The sequence below is a fragment of the Lynx rufus genome, unplaced genomic scaffold (assembly GCF_022079265.1).
Source record: "Lynx rufus isolate CCGP_SWC_20201006 ecotype Redwood Valley unplaced genomic scaffold, mLynRuf1.p SCAF_26, whole genome shotgun sequence".
NCBI lineage: Eukaryota > Metazoa > Chordata > Mammalia > Carnivora > Felidae > Lynx > Lynx rufus.
Window position 1 is genome coordinate 8,824,845 of NW_025814841.1, and position 25,432 is coordinate 8,850,276.

Consider the following 25,432-nt stretch of genomic DNA (forward strand, 5'->3'; position numbering starts at 1 on the left):
CTGTATTCATTTCCGTTATTTTCTTTGTATCTTTCTGTTCCCATACATTTTCCTGAAGATAGAATTTGAGAGGATGAGGCATTTAGATATGGTGGCAAGACTTGGGTTAATAGCTGTACATCTCAGTTGCCATTTTCCTTTTTATAAAGGGAGTGCAGAGTTCCTTTCCTATACTAGATTTTTAAGAGATTCCAATCTTGGAATATTGTTGGCATTTTTTATTTGAATATGTTTGAGAGGCAGCAAAGATCAATACCCAGAATTTGACCAGAATTGCAATTCATAAGGCAGCTTATATCTACAAATGAGTAGCAGAGAGGATTAAATGAAATATCCTCACCCGAAATGTTTTCATTCTGAGAAAAGTTCTGTTGAACTTTAATGAAGAAGGATTTTTCCAAAGGGTGTGTAGTGGTTCAGGTAGAAGAAATGTACTTAGGGCCCCTCAGAATAATCCCAGGCCTTCAATAAGTGCTAAATCCAGTTGCCCAACATTTGTTTTATATAATTTTATTCCTGGAAGATAGCACTGTGAAGTGTTTGGTGTTCAGATTTTTAGGAAGCTGCATACTACGTCTTCCATGTATGTCCATTGGAACCCTTTTCCCACATTTCCCTTGGAACATTCTCAGGAGTTAATTTAGGGAAAAATACTGTAGATATGTCTTGACTTACAGAGTCAAATGTTGCTGGTGGGGTATACTGTATGCAATGCTGTGCTCTAAGGCTGCAAAAGTGTCAGAAATAACCGTATCATATCATTTGGACTTCAGATGATCCAACTCTCGTACTACCCAAAACCGGGTAGTAGATGAGTGAGACCTAGATGAGTGAGACCTTGATGAGGCCGTCAATATGCTCTGGAATGTCACAAGACTTTTTTTTGTTTCTTTTGGGAGCTGAGCATGCCAGTGGGGGAGGGGCAGAGAATCTTAAGCAGGCCTGCCCGAAATCCAGCGCCTTGGGGCTCCATCTCAGGCACTGCAACATTGTGACCAGAGCAGCGGTCACATCACCCACTGAACTACCGGGCACCCCTGAGGCTTTAATTGCTATGGTAACCATGGGTGGGTCAGGTTCCCAGTTTTGTAGAAGGGGGAATGGGTCTCTTTCAAGATAACATTACATAATTTTAGTTTATGTCTGGAATTTGATGTTATGGATACCATGTGAAGAGTAGCTGTTACCAACTAGTTTTACTGGTTAGTCAGTTACTCAGTATTTCTCAATTTGGGAGCACTACTGACATTTCAATGGGATAATTCTTTGTTGTGGAGGGCTGAATACTGCAGGATATTTCTTACTCATGTTTCTTCCATATTGTAATGACACCCCCAAATGTTACCCCATGTTTTCAAAGTAGCATCTCCTGGCCAACAGCCACAGAGATATGAAAATCTAAAAATTTTTAATGTTTTTTTAATGTTTTATTTTTGAGAGAGAGTGAGTGAGGGAGGGGCAGAGAGTGAGGGAGACACAGGATCTGAAGCAGGCTCCAGGCTCTGAGCTGCCAGGACAGAGCCTGATGCAGGGCTCAAACTCATGAACTGTGAGATCATGACCTGAGCTGAAGTTGGACCCTTAACCGACTGAGACACCCAGGTGCCCCTGTAAATGTTCTTAAGTGCTCCTATCTTCACATCCAGAGACTGGTATCCCCCAGGTGGTTTAAAATGTTTGAAATCTGTCAGATAAGACTTGCTTGGTCAGACTACTGCTGGTCTCTAATGCCATTAGTCTGTTCCTTAGTTAAAAATGGTTGCCCTTGGTTAAGGAAGTTTGTGGTGCTTATTTTCTTCTTGATAAATTTTGCCTTTCAAATTGAGCTTGCAGCTACTTGGGTTATTTTTGGATTATTTTTCCCTCCAGTTTGACCAGTTACAATTTAGTGAAGGGGTGTACCTGAAAGGATACATTGTTGCCAACACCAGGGTACCATTTCTTTGTAAGGATTCTGTTGCAGGACTTGTGGCTGCAGGCATTTTGGAGCGATGGCTTTTAGGAAATAATTGGTGATTTTTAGGGGCTTCTAGGTAGTGATAATATGCTCTAAGGTCATTCGGCTTTTGCCTTTTCTTTATATGTGCTTTTTGTGCACTCCTTGTTTTAAGCAAGAAAGGAATTTACAGTTCAGAGAAAACGAGTTTAAAGCTAGTAGATAGGAAATGTATCTCACCCATTCTGGCCTGGGACAGCTGTGATGAAGTGCCATTAAAATGCTGCCAGAATTGGAGAAAATACCACTGGTCAGGAAGATCTGGGAAGGTCTAAGTTGGCATTTTTACATGTAATTTTCCGATTATAATCAAAGTAATGTGTTTGGCTAGGAAGCTCTCTTATGCAGGGGATTGTGGGAAATTCCAGCCAAATGGATTTATTCCATACTTGTACTGAGTTGTTACGTCTGGAGATAAAAATGTCCGAAAGAAGAGGTTGGTCATTGTGGAGTGTATTAATTGTAATCGGTGTGGTATGGTGGCAGGGGCAAAAGGTACGTAGAGAAGAAAACAAACTTGAGGCTGGTGGCCATGAATGCAATGAGTTGGGCCTTCTGGAAGATCTGGTTCATGGAAAATTCTCTTTGCTTTGTTGCATATCTTAACTTCCAGCTGCCCCTTAGATGTATGCTCCCCCTGTGTGCAGAGGCATCTGGTTTCCTTCCCCTCCTTTTCCAGGCCTACTCCAACATCCTCTTCCAGTCTAGATGGGGTGCCTCTGAGTTACCATAGAACCTTTTTTTATAACATTAGCCACATTTGTTTCTCACTAAACTAAGATCCTAGAGGACAGAGATTCCGCATTTTCAACTCTGTTGTCACTTAGGAGTTCAAACAGGGTGAATAATGACTTTAGGGTTTAAACATTGAATTCTCATTGATATGCTTGTGGCTTTCTAGGCCAGAATTTCATCTTTGTCTTGTTTATAGTAGGTCTTGAACATCTTGTACATTTACTATAATTTACTATTCCTATCTCTTTGCTTCAAAAGGTAATTTAGGAGTAGGAATCTTCCAAAGTACTTTCCTCAGGGTAAGGTAAGCAAAGCATTCATTTGCTCAACATATACTTAAATTACCTTCTTTGTGTCAGATAATTCTAGGAGGCTGAAGAATAAAAACATAAGTAGTGTACATGTTAAGCCATTTAATCCTCTTGACAATCCATTGAGATAGTACCGTTAGTCCCATTTGACAGATGAAGAAAGTAAGGCCTGGAAAAGTCACACAAATAATGAAACCTGAATGCAAAACTTTTAACACCTGAGACATATGTACAAATAACAAAACAAGGAAAATGGGGAAGTATTTCAGATTCTAGATAATCTTAAATATCTTGGATTAATATGTAAATGTGATGAATTGGTTGGAGACCTTTTTTTCTTATGAAGGCATTTTCCTTCCCAATATGAAGAAAGTTGAAAACCTTACGATGAAATGGGGGGGAGGTACAGTCTAGAGCCACTAGGGGGAGCAGGGACTCAACAAAAAGTGAAGTACAACTGTGCCAAGGAAGCAATGCCTGAACTAGAAGTGTATCTCAGAAGGTAAGGCCAACCCAAATCAATACTTCCTCATGAAAACCTGTTTTCAGGGTCAACTGGGTGACTCAAATACAAATATAAACTGAGGTTTGATACTTTGAACCACACAACTTTTATACTTAAATTCCAGTGATTTTCAGATAGGATTGAAGCTTAGATGTTCTCACTCTACCACACTGCCTTTTGGGAGGACATTCTGATGAAAACACTCATTTTAAAATATTTAAACAAGCATACTAAAGGTGTTTCATTTAAAAAGCATCATTTGGCCTCAAATACAGTAGCTTCCATGGGAAGGATGTCATGTTGGGGGTCTTCATTTCTTCATGAAGTTGTTACCTGTATTGTTTCCTGCTGCTCTAAGTGCTTTGAAAGACTTGATGTCTCCTTTGACCCTTATATTCCAACTTTCTTATTTTCTCAGGGATGTGAGATCATGCAATCATGACCAGAAACCAAGAGCCAGATGCCCAACAGACTGAGACACCGGGTTCCCTGATTTATTTTTTTCTTTTAGTAGGCTTCACACCCAGTGGGAGCCCAATGCAGGGCTCCAACTTATGACCCTGAGATCAAGACTTGAGCTGAGATCAAGAGTCAGATGCTTAGCCTAATAAGCCACCCAGGCGCCCCTAGTACATTCCTTTTAAATTATTTTTATTTTTTTTAGTACATTCCTTTTAGATGGATAGTAGTTCTGAGGTATGGACTGTGCTACAATTTGACAGTTCTCTTTGTGATGATGATTAGGTTATTTCTAATTTGTAAATTCGAGTAACATTCTGTACAGGTTTCCTTGCCTGTATGTGCTAAAGTCCTCTAGTTAGATGCTGGTAAGTGCAGTTGCTAGAGTGCAGGGTTGTGGGCATTTTTAGTTTCACTAAAATGTCCATTTGCACGAGCATGCCCGTTTGCATTCTCGCTAGTAGTGTACAAGAGCTCCATTTTTTACATCCTTGTCATACATACTAATTTTTGCCTAACTTGCATTTTCCTGATTGCCAGCAAGTTTAAATATTTTTTGAGAGAGAGGGAGAGTGTGTGGAGGAGGGGGGGGAGACAGAATCCTAAGCAAGGTCCATGCAGCACAGAGCCTGACGTGGGGCTTGATCCCACGACCCTGGGATCATGATCTGAGCTGAAATCCAGAGTCTGACCCTTAACCAACTGAGTCACCCAGGTGCCCCAAATACTTTTTTTCAAATGCATATTGACCATTTCCCATATACACATACCTTGTGTTTCAAGTTAAACTAGGAATATTTACACAGAATACCATCCTCTGAAGTGGTGAACTTTAATACTGTATATAAAAAAAAAAAAATCCCAACTTGTTAATTCAAGTACATACGTTCTATGATTTTATGCATACATCCATATACATATATCAAGGTAAAAGTCCAATACAAAAAAATAGCTTTTCCTATGGCCAGTGTTCTACAGAATTCAGACTGCAAACTATTTTGTAGTCAAATGAGATTGCAACACACTAAGGCAGGACAAGACAAAAGCAAATCAGGTCCACAGTATGTTACAGAATATCTTGCATAGCTTACTTGCTCTCACTTGATAATCGTATTTTAGGATTCTGAAGGATTTTTCTTTCTCAATAAATGTATACAAGTTAGTGTACACTTTTTGTCTTTGTTCTATAGCAAACCAGCTCTCTCAGTACTACTTATGTTTTACTTGACAACCTAGAAGTAACAACAGCCTGAGCTTCGGGGCTCCGAACTGCTTTCACTGTCAGCCTTGATACGATGTACAAATATGTAGAGCATTTCAAATCCTCATCTGTATCTCAGGCGATTTTCCAGGGCTTCCATCCTCTGTGTCATTTCTTCTAGTAAATCTCAAATTAAGGAAGAGGAATCTGAATTGCCTGTTTTTATTTACATTCAAATACAAACTTGATTTATCTACATAAAAATTTGTCCTGAAAAATAAAAATTTTTCCACTTCTGTTAAGTTTTTTTAATTTTTTTAAAGTTCATTCATTTTTAGAGAGCGACAGAGCATGAGTCGGGGAGGGGCAAAGAGAGAGGGAGACACAGAATCCGAAGCAGGCTCCAAGGCTCTAACTGACAGCACAGAGCCCAACATGGGGCTCAAACCCATGGACCATGAGATCATGACCTGAGCCAATGTCAGATGCTTAATCAACTGAGCCACCCAGGTGCCCCTCTGTTAAGAATTTTTAAACTCTGACTTGAGGTTTTCATTTAACACATGCTATCAACACTATAAATCTCTTTCAGGTTAAATGTTTCTTTAACATCAAAGCCAGAGAGTTCAGTTAAAATTCTTTCAGAAAAATGTTTAATTCTACTCACATCTGTGTGCCTGTAGTTTGCCACAGCACACCTTTGGGAGCCAGAGTGATAATGTTGGGAATGTGAAGAGAAGGATGAGGCCTTAGTAAATAATGTCAGGAAAGAAAAGAGATCGGGGAGTTTTCACCCATGATGCCAGATACAGCAAAAAGGTAGCAGCCTTGAAGTCTTAAGACCTATGCTCTTTTTTTTTTAATCTAATGTTTATTTTTGAGAGAGAGAATGTGAACAGGGGAGGGGCAGAGAGAGAAGGAGACACAGATTCGGAAGCAGGCTCCAGGCTCTGAGCTATCAGCACAGAGCCCGATGTGGGGCTCAACTCAAGCACAGCGAGATCATGACCTGAGCCAAAATGGACGCTTAACGGACTCTGCCACCCAGGGGCCCCTATGCTCTTTTATATGTAACTTCCTTAGTCAACTTCTGAAACACCCTCAGAAGTGGGGTGGGAAAAGGCAGAGGAGAGGGGCATTAGAACAAGCATTTGTCTTCACATAAGCTCCTTAATCCCCTCCACCCATCCCCTTGGTGACAGAGTGAAAGCCTGGATTCATCACCCACGTTAACCACTGTCAGGTTGTTTTACTTGAGGGAGCATATTTCCAGCTTTCAGAAAGGGAATTGCTACATCTGTTCCTTATTATATCAACCCATTGGCACAGAGATAGTTCAGGATTCAACCATTTCCCTATAGGCTAATTGATGCATGTGGAGATAGACATCAGCCAGCTTTAGTAAGCTTACTGTAATTTGAAGTTCAGAGCAGCTGGCAGTATAAAAACACTGAATCCTCATTTCTCCATTATCTCAAAGCATTCCTTTTATTTGTAATAATTGGTTTAATGAATCATTGGACCCTGCTGTTCCCTTGATAGCATGTTTCATCTTAGAGTGCTGATATAAAAGATCTCTGCTGCCAAACAAACAAACAAAAAACCCTAGTCTTCTAGAAACTGCACACTGACCAACTGTGGCTGCAGTATGGCTTGGGGCCAAAGGAAAGGTCTGGAGTTTAGATGGAGTTTGAAACCTCTTCAGTCCACATTCTTTGCCTGTACTTACTGTACCTTTGATGCACATCAGACCCAGTACATTTCCTTTTCCTCCCAGCAGAGAGGCAGTTAAATTTTCAGTCTGTTTTCTCTTTACTTTGCAGACTTTTACTTTCCTGGCAGACTGGCCTTCCTGCTAAACCCCTAGAACAGCAGATAGCAACTACGTGCTTGACCCTGGCCACGAAGCTTGGCTTGCCCTTGGCTCTGAAACACCTATCAGGTTGCTTAAGTAAAAAAGCCTTTCTGGGAGTTCACTACTCTTGACTTCATGGAAATAGTTTCATTTGATATACACCCACAAATAGTATTTGTGAAGTTTGGTAAGATTCTTTGCATTGCACATAGAAGCATAATATTAGAAAAGGATATAGCGTTGTGTTAACTTTCTCACTTCTTCATTTGCAAGGTTCTGGAACATTATTAGGTTTTCACATTTGCACTGATCGTGTTTTTCTTCCAAAGGACTTCCTGAGAAAGCACACGGAAAGTGTTCACTCACCTCTATAACCCACCAGGCTTCCCAGATGCATAATAATAGGACTGAATCAGCATACGGAAGAAACCAAAATGAAGGAACTGCTCAACTTTTTCCGCACAGCCAGATCCAGTAAATACCAGGAAAGGGCCATGTACACTTCCAACACTGCCTTTCGTGTGGACTGCAGGGAAGGCTGCCCCAGTTTCTTTCAGTTAATTTTTTTTGAGTTCTCATTTTACTTAAGCTGTTCTCTTATCCTCTATCCTGGTTCCTCCTCCCTCCTTACTTTTCCTCCTCTCAGCTGAGTTTGTTGGCAAGCTAAGAGGCTGGTATCACGTTCCCTTCTAGTAATACTGTATTTGGAATTACCTGAAGATTTTGTTGAATGGAAAAGCTTTTGTGTGGACCGTGAAACACTGTCTTCTTCAAACAGATATCGGTGTTGCACTGCAAAATTAGAACAGGAAAGTAGGTCTCGGATATTTATGGTGACTGGCTCAGATTCTGTAAAGAGAAAGAAAACTGAAGTCAAACCTGCTTACCACGGTTGTGGTTCTAAGACAGCCATCAGCTGTCTCAGTAAGGTACTTGATGTTCCTAGCATGTAGTACACGGCTTTACTTTGGGGACATACTGTGGCAAAAGACTCAGCAGAGAGGCTATTACCAAATAGGGCTTAAAGTGGAGAGCAAATGTTTCCTATCTGACCAAGGGAAAAAAGCCATAGTTAACGTAATTCAAATCTTACTCACTTTCACTCCTTTACAACTTTTGTCTGAGGGCGGAAGCAACCACCAAAGGTTCTAGAAACACTGCTTTTTAAAATTTACCTATTGGCTTTTCAGGATTTTACCTGTTGGCTGGTGGGCCTTCTTTGGCAGTTCCCCTGCTGGGGAGTCCTGACTTCCGTCCGAGTCTTCCAGAGCTGAGAGGAAAAAGATGACCAACAGGAGTGACAGCTGTCTGCATGCATGTGTGCTCTTTAGGAAACTGGTCCCAGACCAGCTCCTTACCTACCAGCTGTAACCCAGGGGATTTTGGTTTTATTTGGTGATGCCAGTTTCAAGAAGCAATTGGTTCCCAGGGTAATCCAAGATCACTCTGGGGGTGTTCCCTAGTAAGAGAAACCTGGACCCCTCAAGTGCATCTTCCTTAAGAATGCCTCCAAAAATGTCATGTCTACAAGGTGGGTGGGGAAGAAACTTAAAGTTGTCCAAGGACTAAGCTCTAGTGGCAAAGGCTCCACTGAACATTCCAGTTTGAACTAAACAGCCTAGAGGTGAAATCGAATCTACTCGCATCAGAAATTGGAAAGGCCTGGGGTGCCTGAGTGGCTCAGTCGGTTAAGCGTCCGACTTTGGCTCAGATCATGAACTCATGGTTCGTGGGTTTGAGCCCTGTGTCGGGCTCTGTGCTGACAGCTCAGAGCCTGGAGCCTGCTTCGGATTCTGTGTCTCCCTCTCTCTCTGCCCCTCCCCCACTCACACTCTTTCTCTCTCTCAAAAATAAATAAACATCTAAAAAAATTAAAAAAAAAAGAAATTTGAAAGGCCTTGCCTCCCTGGGTCCCCCTTCATCTCGTTGTGTTTTCCTTTAGAGGAGTGAAACACATGATTTCGCTTGGGATTTTACTGGTGACTGAACCTGGGACATAAGTAGGGGAGCTGGGCAGAGCTGCTATAGAGAAGCTTCCTGGCCCAGGAGTGCAGTGGAGATAAGCAGAGGGAGCTCTTGGACATAACGGAATCTACATTCTGTAAATAGGAGTGCTCCATGCAGGAAGGCATTCTTTAAAAATTTGAAATATGAATCCCTTTCCACTCCATCATAGGCATATCCTGAAATTGCGCATTGGCTCTCTGATGTGTATAATGGTTGTTTCGTAGGTAAATGATCATTTCTGGGGGGGTTTTCTGGGGATTAAGTATACTGGTGTGTCAAAAGATTTATCATACTGCTCAGCACGCAGCAAGCAGTCATCAATTCTAGCTGTTCCTTTTGTCCTCTCTCTCTCCCGTTCCCCTTTTTGTGCTTAGTGTTTCCAGGCATTACTGGCCCTGAACACCAGGGAGGCACTTTTTTAAGCACTTTGAAGGAAGAGGTTGAGAATTTCTCATTCAGAGGTCCATGCCGTCCTGTGTGATGTGAGGACCTCTCCTATAGGTAAGCGATAGTACCTTCACATATGCCTTTCTTTAGTTTTTCACTTATCTCTCCCATCGTACTGAAGTCTTCGGCATAGAAGAGATGCTTGTCCGTGGGCTCAGAGGCAATCTCTTGTAGTTCTTCCTCAATAGCTTTTCCTACCCCGACAGCATACATAGTTATACCTAAGTTGCAGAGCAAATTAAGAACAAGGTAGTTAGAGCTGTGCTCCCGGGGTCTGGAAGTTGTCTGTACGGCACCCAGAGCCAGGTGGGGATTAAGTGGTGTGACTTGAGGGGTCCATGTCCCCCTCCCTTTATTTCTCCACCATTTCTGTTTTGGCCCTACGGAAAACAAAGAGGGGTTTCCAAGAGGGAGGAAGGTGAAACCTCTAGGGGAAGTTGGGAGCTAGACCACCAACCTGTTGATCAGCTCAGGGCAAGGTCATTTAACAAACCTTCAGCTTCTGCCTGAATTAGCCTTAGGGATAGAGTAGAAAAGAGCACTATCTTATGGCTTACTAAATGGGAATCTCTTCGGGGAGAATTCTAAGAAACAGGTCAATTTATGACCTTCTAACCTAGATTCTACTTCTCCAAGGTACAGGACAGGATCCTTAAAGGAGGGGGTGGGAGGGCGGGGCAGGGGAAGCTGCTTTCCACTCACATCTCTTGGAAGGACAAAGCCTTATGAGGGGTGCTAAACTGAAAAGGGAAATCTGCAGACCAGTGGAAATCCCCAAAGTGTGAAAGAAAGAACAAACCCAAGTACCAACCTTAGATTTCAACAGGGACATGAAATTGCTCCAAAAGCTTTTCTAAACAACAGAAATCACTAGACTGCCTTCCTCCATAGGTGCTTCACTTGAAAGTAAAACATGGTAAGAACTTAAATTCTGCTTGATTTTCAACATTTTTTTAGCACTGATATCTTGCTCTGGCTAATTCATTAGGCTAGATTTTTTTTTTTTATTTTAAATACACATAAAAATGGCTCTTTAAGCCAAGGGGAAAGAGTTATGTCTTGTTCTAAGTCTGTATAAGGTCAATAGGCGAGTTCAACATATTTGTCCAGGAGCCCAGTGACCTGATCAAACTCCCTAAAAAGGAGAACTACTATTTTAAGATTATATTAGCTATGCATAGGAATAATTAAAGTCATCAGAGGATGTCACTTCAGGTAAATCTTGTTGGTTAAAAAGTTTTTTTAATGTTTATTTTTGAGAGAGAGAGACATAGCGTGATCTGGGGAGGGGCAGAGAGAAAGGGAGACACAGAATCTGAAGCAGGCTCCAGGCTCTGAGCTGTCAGCACAGAGCCTGATGTGGGGCTCGAACCCACGAACCATGAAATCAGGACCTGAGATGAAGTCTGATGCTTAACTGACTGAGCCACCTAGGCGCCCCATATCTTGTTGATTTTAGAACCAAATTTCACCTACCACTTACCTGTCTTTGGGTGATTTGTGGAAATTTAAGTAGGGGAAAGAGTAAGGTAGATGGGTCTTAATGGGACAAATAAGAGGGCTAACCACTGTCTTTGGAAACAAGATGCTTCCCCATGTGCGCTTTAAAAATGCAGGGTAGAGGTGGGGCACCTGGTCGTGCAGCAGATTCAGCATCCAACTCTTGATCTCAGCTGGCGTCAGGATCTCACAGTTCATGAGTTCGAGCCCCGCATCAGGCTCTGTGCTGTTTGGGATTTTGTCTCTCCTTTCTCTGCCCCTTCCCCCACTTGTTCTCTCTCTCAAAATAAAGAAATAAACTTAAAAAATGCAGGCTAGTGGGGTTCATGGGTTTGACATGAGCTCTAGCAAGCTAGTCTGGAAGCAGAGGAACTGAGTATGAGCAGCCAGTTTCACAGTCCACTCAGATGATTCAGAACAGGACACTTTTTGTGGCTACTATTCTATTGGGCTAGAGGAAAAGGAGTCAATGTTCTATTCTTGGACAATAGAAAGAGGAGGTACAATACCAATAAAATGGCTTCCTTCACAAAGCGTCGTTGAATGTCAGTGTGAGCCAGCCTTTCTGTGGGGAGGAATGGAGTTCACTAACGGGATTGCTAGTACTTTCTCTCCTTGTTCATGGACTCAGATTAGTCACACACGTCCTATGTGCCTGGTCAGGGAACGGCTCCATAAAGTCTTAGGCGAAGGCCTGGTCTGCACACCCTTTCCCCCCTTATAGGACTTGTTAAAGCAATGCACCCTCAACAAGTTCTTAAAGAAAGTGGCTTTCAAGCAAACTGCTGCAAAGTCTCAAGTTTCCTCATCTCCCCGAGGAATCCAGTCACTTCACCTTCCGCTACCTCTCCCGACCATCCTAGCTTTCGGGTTTCCTTTTCGGAAGGCCGTATTCCTCTGCCATACTTCACATCTCTGCACAACTCACGTGAGCTCAAGTCCCCGTCTCCCCCACCTTAGGCACTGTGCTTGTACGGCTGTGCTTGCCTGAATAAGAGCCTAGAGTGGTAATCTCTTCCAACATTTTGATTTTCTCAGAAGCTAACTTTTGCCTCCTACAAACACAAGAGTGTTCGCTATCAGAAGGCTATTGTGCTTTCAGAGTTCACCTGAAGCACTGGTTTAAAAAAAAAAAAGTATCAGCAAAAGTTCCTCCCACCAGGAATCTATTTTTACCGAACTCTTGAGGTGATTCTAAAGCCACCAGACCAGTGTTTGGAAACGGTCATATATCTATCTGTGGTTAAACAGCACGTGCAGACTCGCTTCTCTCCCCTGGAGGTCACACACTGGGAAATCGCAGTTGGTGACTAGTCAGGCGGGTTTGGTGTCTAGACTAACAGCACAGCCCGCAAGACGCCCGCCTCCCAAGTCCTGGACGCCCGCGGGCTCCCTTTCCAGCCTCTAGGTGGCAGTGCAGCACAGGTGAATGAGCACTTGCCGCGAAGCCTCTCCCAGTGCTCAGAGGCTCTCACTCCTGTCACCCACCACCCTTTGACCACCCGGTGAGTTTAAGAAACCTGAACCTGAAGTGATGTAAGCCACACCTCCATCCCTTATTACCGTTGGCCTGGGCTTTACTGGCCCACTCCGAGACGTCATCCTGAGCCCGTCCATCTGTGAACACGATGGCCACTCTGGGCACCCGTGCGGAGAGAGGTCTGGCCCCTTCTACTTGGGTAAAACTTCTCTCAAACATGTGTTTCAGGGCCAGCCCGGTCATAGAGCCCTTGCCCATGTATTTTATGTGGGCCACGGCTTTCTTCATGTCTTTGGCCGAGCTGAAGTTTCTCAGGGTAAACTCTGTGCGGACCTGCGTGGAATACTGGAGCAGTCCCACGCGAGCAGCTTTGGGGGAAATCGCCAAGGAATCTATAATGCCAGTGACAAACTGCTTCACAATCTCAAAATTCTCTTCTCCGAGGCTCTTGGATCCATCGATCACGAAGACCAGGTCAACTGGGCCTTCAGTGCATCCTGCAGGAAGGAGAGGAAAGGTGAGGTAGTTAAAGGGTCACATAGAAGAAAACTACGCTGCAGTTGGAGGCCGAGCCACTTTGGAGAACTACCTTTGTTCTTCAGATAATACACGGGGCAGGCGGAAGGTGTGGGAGTCAGGAGCCACGATAATTTTCACAATTTGCCTTCCCATGTGGCTTGTTAAATTGATAAAAAGAGTGTTTTTCGTAAGCAAAATCACACAACAGAGGCACAAGTCATCAGGGGAATCAGGTCCACACCGTACTCTGGGTCACTGACAGCCAAGTCTGGCAGGGACTGTGTCTAGAGTACTGTAGGGCCTGACAGCTTCCAAAAGATTCCTATAACTTCCCTCCAGGAGGGTGACATCACCCCAGTGCTGGCATTCTGACAGACGGCAGAGAAGGAAATCCTTAAATTCAGCTCAGCCATCATCTCTTCCAGGGAGTTCTCCCTAGGAACCCAGCTTGTATTACTCTCTCTCTGTGTACTCCTAATAACGGCTAATGTATTCAACGAAAATTGGCTTCTTGAGCACCTGCTTCACGCAAGGCAGCAGGCAGGATTGCAAGAGGGACCAAGGCAAAATCCCCCACATGAAAGTGCTTAGAGTCCAGGGTAGTTGGTACAGTCCACACGGCACACTAGCTACCTGAGGATGTGTCGATCTCTCTGGTCTGCAAGTTCCTCCTCTGGTCTCACTTCTGTACCCCCATACCTGGCACGCAGCAGTTGTTCAATAAATGCTTGTTGGCAGATTAAATGACAGAGGTGGTGCCCATTGGGGAGCACACCTATAAGTAGCCTCCTGACCTATTCAAGCTGAAAAATGAATCATCACTGTGAATTCTCGATCTATATGGAAGCTATTCAGGCAACTCAGACGGTTGGCAGGAAAGCTCTACATGACTACTTAAGCAATCTGGCCGTGGACAGACTTTATTATTTAGGGCCACATAAAACAAATTTACAGATCCTGAATGAATGATCTCATTTCAAACGGTCTACAGTATGTGATATAACATTCTCTTTTATATATCAAGCAGTTGTCTAATATTTGAAAGTAGAGCACAACAATAGAAACAATATAAACACGGACACACAAAAGCAAAATTATTTCTGGGCATGGGCCCAAATAATATGCAGTGTGTGTGTGTGTGTGTGTGTGTGTGTGTGCGTGTTGGGGGATTGAGTTCTCCTTTCCCATTAAGTTCTTGTCCCTATTATTTAACTTATTGATTGCTTATTAGTAAAAGAAGAAAGGTCAGTTCAGAGCTTCATTTACATTCATAGCCTATTCTTGAATCGAAAGGAAGGAAGAAAAAAAGAAAGAAAAGAAAGGAAGGAAAGGAAAGGAAAGGGAAGGAAGGAAGAAAAAAGAAAGAAAGAAAGGAAGGAAGGAAGGAAGGAAGGAAGGAAGGAAGGAAGGAAGGAAGACTCTCAGGAGGCATGCACAGGGCTCTCTAGCAGATTGCAAAAAGACTGGAATAATTTTCCAGCAGTAGGTCTGTTTTCTCCCCTCCCCCACACACTCTTCTTAACGGAACAAAATCAGTACCTGCAGCCTCCATGCACAGAGGCACAGAAGGCTTCTCCACGAAATAAGAACACTACGTAGAGTGGAAGAGCACAAGGCAAGAAGTGCTAGATTTTTGCTTTCAGACCTGGGAAGAATGATAGCTCCCTTGCTGGCTACTCGTTTGCAGGACGGTCACTCCAACTGCATGCAGCTGAGCATTTTCTTTTGGTAGTTAAGTCAAGGAGACTGCAATGGAGCTGTGATTTGCTTTCAGAACATAATTTTCACAGAGTTCCAGAATTTCAGGGTTGGACAAGACCGTTAAAGTCACTCGTGCAGCCCTCGTGTTGCTTGCATCTTTACAATATCCCTACCCAGCAGCCAGTTCAGCCCGGACCTGAACACCTTTCCTGATGGAGAAGTCATCACTTCACCATTAAAGCCCCATCTCTGGACATCTCTGCGGTTGATGATTACAAGAGCTGCCACTTGTCAAGCAATTAGTATGTGCCAGCACTGGGCTAAGAACCTTCGAATACCTGATCTCACTGATTTCTCATGACATTTCTGTGAGGTATTATCCTCATATTATAGCTGAAGAAACGGAGACTCAGAGAAGTTAAATAATTTGTCCAAGGTCACACGAGTACTAAGAATAGGGTCAAAGTCTGGGTCTGCCTGACTCAAAGCTCATGATCTTAACTAATTAATCACATGGCTTCCCTGAAAGTGTCTCTGTCCTGCTTCTGGGCTGTAGTTTCTCTTCACTGTTCTTTCTTTCCCTGGGGGTATGTTATAGATCATGAATGAGGTCACTGTCACTTTGGCATTTGAACGGTACCTTAGGTCTTTTTCTATAAAGATCCCGCTTCTTCCTTCATTTTTCACTTGACATCATACTGAATGAACATTGTCACTGTGATGGTTTCTAAATCTTGCTTGTCACTATCCTTTTTCTTTAAATATGTTTTCCTAAAAAATAATACATATACTGGAACTGAATTCAAACATTACAAAAGGGTATATGTATATGTATATATGTATGTGTGTGTATATCTATATCTCTCTATATTTACATAATACAAATAGAAGTGGAATTGCCTTTAAAATATTGCCAGAGGCCCCTGGGTGGCTCAGTCAGTTAAGTGTCCGACTCTTGGTTTCAGCTCAGGTCATGATCTCACAGCTTTGTGGGCTCTGCACTAACAGTGTGGAGCCTTCTTGGGAGTCTCTCTCTCCCTCTCTCTCTCTGGCCCTCCCCAACTTGTACTGTCTAACTTTAAATTAAAATAAAATATTGCCCAACTGCCCTCCTAAATGTTGGTACCAATTCAGACACCCAGTTGATAACTTTATGACTGCCTATTACACTAGACCTTTGTCAACATAAGGACTCATCAACCTTTCTGATCTCTGTAATAGGTAAGAAAAAAAAGGTATCATAGCTTTAATCTATCACTATACATCAGCTCTTTTTTAAAAATGGTTTTTATGTTTTATGTTGTGTTTAGAAAGGTCTTCTCTATTCTGAGGATTATAAAATAATTTTCTTAAGATTTTTTTTTCTGCTACCTTGGGGGTTTTTTTTTGTTTTTGTTTTATTGGTTTTTTGTTTGTTTGTTTTTTAATGTTTAAACTTTGCTCTATCTCCCTCTTCCTAAAATGCAATGCCCATAACTGAATGTCATTCCCTGGCACAGAGCAGAAGACAAGTCTTACCTCTTTGTTTCCAGATATTCTTATTCACCCTAAGATTACTCTAGCCTTTTGGCTGATAGTGAACTTGCTGTCAACTAAAACCAAAAGTTTTTCCACAGGTGCTTTAGTTAAACTCCATTATGAGACAAGCAGAGAGGTGAGGGATTTGTTTCCTGAAAATACTCCAAAGAGCAATTGCTCCCAAACCAAATTAAAGCAGAAATCCAAGTTCAGATGACTTACTCTTGCACCGTCTTCCATCCTCAGCTAGAACAAATCCCTCTGAGCATTTGCAGATGTAGGAGTTGCCACGATTAACACAAATGTGTTCACAGCCGTGGTAGGTCGATTTGCAGATATCCTTCCCTGAGGGAAATGCAGAGAGTTGAGAAACCCCATCCATGCAGGAATGAGCCGGACTGAATGGTCAAGTCAGGACAGACCACAGAAGGAATCCATTTTTAAAAAACCCATCTTTATTATAAAGGAGAATTAAGCCTTTTTTATTAAGATTTTTTTTTAGTGTTTATTATTTATTTTTGAGAGAGACAGAGAGAGAGCACGAGCAGGGGAGGGGCAGAGAGAGAGGGAGACACAGAATCCAAAGCAGGCTCCAGGCCCTGAGCTGTCAGCACAGAGCCCGACGTGGGGCTTGAACCCACGAGCCGTGAGATCATGACCTGAGCTGAAGTCAGACGCTCAACCGACTGAGCCACCCAGGCATTCCTAGACCTTCTTCGTTTTAATACTCAGGACAGGAAGTGGAAAGGGAGGAGTTTCCTCTCAGAAAGCCCCAGCCCCCACAAGCCTGAATGGTAAGATGGGTGAGCGGGTGTCCTGTATTTCTTATTAATTTTTGGAATCATATGAAGTTGCTTTGGGTTTTGATTTTCTCAAGCTACTGATTTTTCCCCGTAGATATCCCAAACACCCCAGCCTTAATTAATGAGCATTTCTAATGTGTGAGGTACTTTAAACATTTCAGAGTAGTCACACCCTTCAAGCTCCACAACGTCCTGTGAGGAGAGGAAAGCAGGCACAATTAGAGTTGTGTATATATGAAGAAACTCAGAAAATGTCGTGGAGTTGCCCGAGGTCAACAGGGCAAGTTGAGCGCTCGGCTGAGACGGCTGTCCCCTGTGCACTCCTCCCCCATCACATGAAAGCCTGTGGCTCTTTTCTGTCGTTAGCTCCCTAGAAAGAAAGCTTCTGGTAGAACGGGGTTAGTCACTCCAGATCCCCGAAGAAGTGGGAATGGGGGTGTCTGACCTAGTGACCAAATTCCAAGAAGTAGGCGTCATGCCCGGTGTACAAGTGTATAACCGCTCAACTTACTGAGCAAAAAACACGCTGCAGGAACAAATGGTGTCCGTGTGGACGCCTGCGTTTACAGAAATAAAATCATGAGCCGACAGTTCGGGCAGACACAAGGAGCACAGCCGTGGACGTGGTCCCCACAGTGCAGAGTGAAGGCAAGACAGGAGGGCGCAGGGAGGCCTGCAGACTTCCGCCAGTGTCCCACGGGCATCCCTGGACTCAGCCGTTCCAACAGAACTCTTGCTAAAGGTAGAAGCCCCTCTTCCCAGTGGAGGAATGAGGAACGTGGGTTCCACTCAACCCGGCTTTGCTGACATGTGGGACGCCCCCAGTTGTCTCAAGGGAGTCTGGGAGGAGAGTCCCCCGAATCAACTTCAAAAGCAAATGCACTGATTTTGTCTTAACTAAAACAGAGCCATCCTGCCCACTGGAGCAGAGTGTCATAAAAGCAAGACGGCTTCAAAAGTCCCCCAAATAGGGATTAGCAGCTCAGAATCTCACAGTGGAGAAAGATCCCTGCCCTGTGCTCTCCTAGTGCCCACTCCACTGGGTGCATGTGTCTCCATCTGTCTCTCTCTGGATGCTGTGATGGTTCATTTTATTTGTCACCTTGTCTAGGCTATGGTGCCCAGCTATTTGGTCGAACACCAGTCTAGATGTTGCTGTGAAGGTATTTTTTAGATGAGATTAACATGTCAATCATTAGACTTTGAGTAAAGCAGAATACGGTCCATAGAGCTGGCCTCATGCAACCATTTGGAGGCTTTAAAAGACAGAAAACTGGGGGAGCCTGGGTGACTCAGTCGGTTAAGCATCCAACTCTTGGTTTCAGCTCAGGTCATGATCTCATGGTTCGTGAGTTTGAGCCCCGCATCAGGCTTTGTGTTGACAGCATGGAGCCTACTTGGGAATCTCTCTCTCTCTCTCTCTCTCTCTCTCTCTCTCTCTGCCCCTCCCCAGTTCTCTCACACACACTCTCTCTAAAAATAAATAATTTTTTTTTTAATTTTTTTTTTCAACGTTTATTTATTTTTGGGACAGAGAGAGACAGAGCATGAACGGGGGAGGGGCAGAGAGAGAGGGAGACATAGAATCGGAAACAGGCTCCAGGCTCTGAGCCATCAGCCCAGAGCCTGACGCGGGGCTCGAACTCACGGACTGCGAGATCGTGACCTGGCTGAAGTCGGACGCTTAACCGACTGCGCCACCCAGGTGCCCCTAAAAATAAATAATTTTTAACAAAAAAGAGAGAGAGAAAGAAGACTGAATCCCTGTCACCTGTACCCCAAGGAAGAAGGAATTCTGCTTCGAGACTGCCTTTGGATAAAAGCTGCAACATCAGTTCTTCCTAGGTCTCCAGTCTGCTACCCTGCCCTGATATCAGATTTTCTCTCTCTCTCCATCTGCCTCTATCTCTGTAAATATGCGTACACACACACACACACACACACACACACACACACACACACACCCTATTGGTTCTGTTTCTTTGGGGAAGCCCTAATATACCTTCTAAGTAAACTCTCACAATCTGTACTGAGTGACATACGGAAGAAAATGATAGAGGAAAATGGATAAATAAAACCCACAGAGGGGTGCCTGGGTGGCTCAGTCGGTCGAGCGTCTGACTTTGGCTCAGGTCATGATCTCACGGTCCGTGAGTTCAAGCCCCACGTCAGGCTCTGTGCTGACAGCTCAGAGCCTGGAGCCTGCTTCGGATTCTGTGTCTCCCTCTCTCTCTGCCCCTCCCCCACTCATGCTCTGTCTCTGTACCTCAAAAATGAATAAACATTAAAAAAATATCTAAAACCCACAGAAAATCCCTTAGTCCCTCTCTCACCCTCTACCCTTACTTATAAGGTCTTCCAAGAAGAAAAAGCACTGTAATTATCCTTGGATCCTCATAGTGATTGCTGGCAGAGATTCTAACTGTCCAATGATTAGCCAGGCTCTGTGGGAGGCTCTGGGCATCCACATAATGGTTGTGGAAGGGCCAGCAACTGGGAGAAAACGGACAGAAGCCAAGAGCCTGACAGCTCAGGACCTTGACTGAGAAATTCCTGAAGAATTAAGTCTGCTCCCCAACAAACACTTTCAGAGCACCCAAGGCAGGAACTTGTCATTGTAACATTGATTATAAAGGAAGATTTTAAATATTAAATGCAGCTATGTAACTGTCCAAGTCCCACAGACGGAAAAGTTGATCTCTACCTTGAGGCCACTTACTTCTGCAGCGTTTCCCGTCCTCGGCAAGCTTGAACCCCTCCCGGCACTTGCAGATGTACGACTCATCACTGTTCACGCAAATGTGCTCGCAGCCATGGTCTACGGCTTGGCAGACATCTTTCCCTGGGGACAGCACAGCAAGTTACAACAATTTCGCCAACAGAAATTTCCCCCAGGCTTCACCTTGGAGGATCCATCCACCTCGGCCACCACATACCCCGGGGCTCCTTGAGCTCAGTGGTCCATGGGAGGAAGATAAAATTAAGGATGAAGTTCAGTGGCTCTAATTTAGCTTCTTCAAACTTCCTCAGTATCACCCCCCCCCCCCCACTCACCAGCACCTACTTCGGTGTCTCATTAAATTCATTCAATCATCAGCTTTCTGCAGATGCAGTTTCTGATATCAAAAGGAAACACCTTTGGTATGTCATGATTACTTAGAAGATTAAACCTCAATTTAGATTAGTGGCATTGAAATCTAATTTTGGCTTTGTCCCTGACACATGACTTTAGAGAATCACTTAACCTCTTGGAGCCTTATGTTTCCTGTAATAATTCCAGTTACCTACGTTTTCTTCAAATCTATCAACACGAGTTGCTCTTTGTAAAGTGCTTTGAGAAGCTTGTGGAGAAAATGACCGATAGGAATGAAAATCATTTGCTCAGAGTTACATGCTCCCCTTTGGGTTAAACAGAGGCGTATCATGGCCCCTCGAAGAGACTTTGCTTCCTGGGGTGTAAGAATAGACTCATCATAAGGTAGTCTCTGTGAGAGATTCGTGCTACCAGCAATAACAATATTATTAAAGATGAACAGGGGCACGTGGGTGGCTCAGTCAGGCATCCAACTCTTGATTTTGGCTCAGGTCAGGATCTCACAGTTCATGAGTCTGAGCCCTTCATCCAGCTCTGTGTTAACAGCGTGGAGTCCATTTGGGATTCTCTGTCTGTCTCTCTGTCTCTCCCTCAAAAATAAATACATAAACTTAAAAAAAAGAAGATAAGCAAAGAGAAGCTCAGAGAAGTTAAGCAACTTGTCCAGCTAATAAATGATCTTGGGATTTCTTGGATTTCAGACTGTCTTTCTATTAGAGCATAACCTTCTTGCCACAGGGTATAAATAAGCAACTTCACTTGTAGCTCTAGCATTGACTTTTTTCATTCGTCCATGTGTTTGTTTGTTTTCTTTCAACAGACTTCATTTTTTAGAACAGTTTTAGATTTAGAGAACCTGGGAAGATAGCCCAGAGAGTTCCTACAGACTCATATCCAGTTCCACTAGTGTGGGCATCTTACATTAGTGTGATACATTTGTTACAATAAACGGACCAATACTGATCCATGAATACCAACTAAAGTCCCTGGTTGGTTTACATTTCCTTAGTTTTTACCTTTTTTCTGATTCCATCCAGGGCCCCACATTACATTTAGTAGTCGTGTGGCATTGGCTCCGGGGGATAACTGATTTAAACAGAGATCAGGAAGGTGGAATTCATGCAGAGAACAGACACAGGAATGTGAGGCAACTCCAGCAGAAACTTACTTTTGCAGGTTTTCCCATCTTCCCGGAGTATATAGCCTTCAAAGCACTGGCACACAAAAGAGTCTCCCCTGCTCACACACGAATGTTCACAACCATGGTCGCCCAGAGCACAGGGGTCCAATTCTGAGAATCCAGTTGGAATAAGAAAAACAGAAGAAGGAAATGATTCATACATACATCAGTGACTTATTCAATCTTAAAAGACATTTTAGACACCTTAAATTAAAGCAGTGTCTTATCCCACAATGCATGTTTCAAAACAGAAAACGTGTCTACGAACAAAAATTGTTCATATATAGTGAATAAGACAAAATCGTCTCCATAGGAAAAATGAACAAAAGACATGAAATACCATTCATAACAGGAGAGATATAAATGGCTTATAAATGCTAGAAAATAAGTTAAACTTCACTGGCTATCATATATGACTGTAACATGAACTTATCTACATATCTACGCATGTATGCACGTATGTGTCACCCTTAGGTAATCCCTTCTTCACTTGTCCATTCAGTCATCAACTACTTCCCGAGCCCCTACTCCCAGTCAGGCACCCTCCTAGGCTCTGGGGGTTTAACAAAGAATAAAACAAAGTTTCTGCTGTTGAGAAGCTTACATTGGACAGCAGGCGTGGGAAGGGAAGGGGGGAGACAGATAGACAAATCTATGTATCAGATGGGCAAAGCGCCACGGAGAAAAGCAGGATAAGGGAGTGAGAACGTGCCCGGGCTGGAAGTCCCGCTGCAGTCAGATACAGTGACACTCAGCAGAGCTCTGATGAGACCAGTGAGTGTGTGGTACCTGGAGAGAACCGCACCCTCAGCAAAGAACAGCATTTGCAAACTGCAGAGGTAGGAGTGTGTGTGGCATGTTTTAAGAAAGGCAAAGAGGCTAGCGTGACCCCAGCAATGCAAGCCTGGCAGGCGACAAGGCCAGTAGGCCAGAAGCGGCAGACCATGTGGGATTCGCAGGCAGCAGGGGGATCTGAGTGAGAAAGGGGCACTGGCGGATTTTAAGCAGTGCAGGGACACGAGTGGCTTTGTTATAAAAGGAGCCGGGGCACCTGGGTGGCTCAGTTGGTAAAGCGCCTGACTTCAGCTCGGGTCATGATCTCGTGGTCTGTGAGTTCGAGCACTGCATTGGGCTCTGTGCTGACAGCTCGGAGCCTGGAGCCCGCTTCGGATTCTGTGTTTCCCTCTCTCTCTGCCCCTCCCCCACTTGCGCTCTGTCTCCCTCTGTCTCAAAAATAAATACACATTAAAAAAAATTAAAAAAAAAAAAAAGGAGCCCTTGGCGTGGGCGAAGATGGAGGACGGAAAGCTGGAAGAAACCTCCCACAATATGCCTGGTGGCCCCGACCAGGATGGTGGCACGTGGTCAGACTGTTGGCTGATTACTGAAGGTGGAGCCCACACGCTTTGCTGATGGGATGATATGAAGGGACCACCTTCATATGGATGTGACGGAAGAGTCACGGATCACTGAGCTTGTGGGACACAGCAGAACGAATGGCTTTGCCGTCCACAGGGCTGGCGTGGCTTCTGTTAGTGCATCTGTGCAAACCAAGCTGACGTTGGAGAAGTCTGACACTGAGGACATGTGGGAAGTGACTTTTTATAAGAACGACACCCAGTTCCGAGAGTCGACGCCAATCATTTCAGATCGAGAAGAATTTTACAATGGAGAGGCACTGACGTGGTTAAATAAAGGCTCTGAAGTACATAATCACTGCTATAATCAGTCACGGACCACACATTTATTTCTAAGCCATTTTTGCAGTATTTCTTTTTCGGAGGGGAGTCCTGAGAAGCACCCTGTGGGGTAGTGAAGGCAGCTGTTGTTATTCTCACTTACCAGCCGGGAGCCGAAGTTTGGGAAGGTTAATGGCTTGCCAAGGTCAATTGCTACTAAGTGATACCGCCAAGACTCAAAATGTAATCTTCTGACAATAAATTGCACGTTTTCCCCAACGACACTGCATTGCTGTCTCCTAAAGTGAGCTTTCAAACATGGAGGGAAATTTGCCTGTGTCTTCCTTTGGGCGGAAGTGCTGCCAGAACCTTTGACCGATGGGAAAATGTTGCAGTAACTAAAATGATAACTGCAGAAGAGAGTCGAAGCAGAGCTGGGCTGTCCCGTTTGCTCTGAAAATGACTTACTTCTCTGAGCACAATCTAGACTCTTGATTAATGCAGAACACTCCCCGATGGTTTGGGGTAGTTCCTCACATAGTGTTGAGTGGAAATATAATTGAGTGATCCATAATACAGACAGCTGGCTGGCTGTGGAGGTGAGCATTTTTTTCCACCGTAAATTTATATCAAGAATACTCCATCTTCCAACATAATAAAATAGCTATAACTCTTTCAGTCCAGCCTTGTCAAGCCATAATCCAGACAAATACTCACCCCCTCAACCCACCCCACCTCTTCTTTCTGGAGCTTCCCCCCGCATGCCCTGTCCTGTCCTCTCAGCTTCATGTCAGGCTGCCATTGAGAAGAGTGGCTGAGTCTTCCCACATACCGCCTGAGCCACGGTGGTCCGCACCTGCCCCCGGCAGATGGGAGCTGCTTTCCTTTATCAGGAGCCTGCTGAGCCCAAAGCCACTGTCTACGTCACCCTTGGCTATAGACCATCACAGGAGCTCCCGGCCCAGCTTCTGAGTTCTCCTGGGTATTCCTATTAGCAGCTGTTTGAAACCTTATTGGGTGCATGCTTTTTTTTTTTTTTTTAATTTTTTTTTTTAATGTTTATTTATTTTTGAGATAGAGAGAGACAGAGCATGAACGGGGGAGGGTCAGAGAGAGAGGGAAACACAGAATCTGAAGCAGGCTCCAGGCTCTGAGCTGTCAGCACAGAGCCCGACACGGGGCTCGAACTCACAGACCGTGAGATCATGACCTGAGCCGAAGTCGGACGCTCAACCGACTGAGCCGCCCAGGCGCCCCGGGTGCATGCTTTTAAAGCATGTGCAGAGTTTGGGTTTTTAACCTTTTCCCTCCTTGCCCCTTCAGAGCATCTGATCAGTTAAGCGTAGAGCAGTGGTGAGTTCTCCATCTCACACGAGCATCAGAATCACGGGCAGAGATTTTTTTAAAGGCAAAACAGACACACGATTCAGAATGCAAATGTATTAAAGGGCGTACTTCCCCTAAGGAGGGGTGTCTGGCAATATCTGTCAAAGTTACAAAATGTACCTCTGACCTAGCAACTTTGCTTCTGGAATTCTCTCCTGCAGATACCCTTGTACCATATGAAGGGATATACTTTCAAGTTGTCTGAGGCAGCACTGTTTGTAATAATGACAAGGGGGAAGCAACCCAAGCACCCAGCAATATGGGACTAGCTGAGTAAATATTCAGTAAGCAGCCGCAAAAAGAATGAGAACGTTCTCTATGTAATGGTATGAAATGTCCAATATATCGTTGAGTGAAGAAAAAAAAGTCATAGAATGGGGTATATACAGTATACCATTTTTTGTGTGTGTAAGAAAAGGGAGGAAATAATATATTGGCTTTTACTCACATAAAGAAACATCTTCATAAAGAACAAACGAATGAAAATGGTGTATTAGCTATCTGTCGCTATGGAACAAGTTACCCAAAACCTAGCAGCTTAAAATAAATAACATTTCTTATCTCACATAGTTCCTGGGGGTCTAGAATCCAGGAGCGGCTTATCGGGGCAGTTCTGACTCAGGGCCTCTCATGAGCCTGCAGTCAAGCTGTTGGCTGGGGCTGCAGTGATCTCAAGGCTCTAGTGAAGCTATAGGACGTGCTTCTGAGCACACTCACGTCTTTATTGGCAGGATTAGGTTTCTCATTGGCTATTAGCTGGAGGCTTCAGTTCCTCAGCACGTGGACCTCTCCACGGGGCAGCTTACAACAAGGCTTCCCCTAAACTGAATGATCCAAGAAACGAGAGAACACTCACTATAGCAGCCACAGTGTCTTTTATAACTTAATTTGAGAAGTGACAAGCCATCATTCTTTCCATATGCTATTGGTCACACAGACCAACAGTGAGGGAGGGGACTACACAAGTGTGTGAATCCCAGGAGATGGGGATCTCCGGCTGCCATCTTGGAGGCTGGCTACCACCACATATGGATAGGAACTGGAGGTAGGGAATGG

The 25,432-nt window shown here is 44.0% G+C and overlaps 1 protein-coding gene across 3 annotated transcripts in view; it reads right to left on the reverse strand.

Annotated features, from left to right (window-relative positions):
* Positions 1–5,331: 5,331 nt before the first annotated feature.
* The window catches only part of MATN2 (matrilin 2), a 121,068-nt gene continuing 100,967 nt past the window's right edge, over positions 5,332–25,432 (reverse strand). For 2 of the 3 annotated variants that reach the window (XM_047088966.1, XM_047088964.1), the window contains 9 exons: positions 21,300–21,422; positions 19,757–19,879; positions 16,457–16,579; positions 12,580–12,993; positions 9,585–9,737; positions 8,261–8,332; positions 7,777–7,911; positions 7,299–7,397; positions 5,332–5,387 (listed from right to left, as the gene is read on the reverse strand). In XM_047088966.1, coding sequence (XP_046944922.1) covers positions 5,332–5,387; positions 7,299–7,397; positions 7,777–7,911; positions 8,261–8,332; positions 9,585–9,737; positions 12,580–12,993; positions 16,457–16,579; positions 19,757–19,879; positions 21,300–21,422 — 1,298 coding nt within the window. The remainder of the gene's footprint in view (positions 5,388–7,298; positions 7,398–7,776; positions 7,912–8,260; positions 8,333–9,584; positions 9,738–12,579; positions 12,994–16,456; positions 16,580–19,756; positions 19,880–21,299; positions 21,423–25,432) is intronic. The other variant, XM_047088965.1, reaches the window with a different exon arrangement.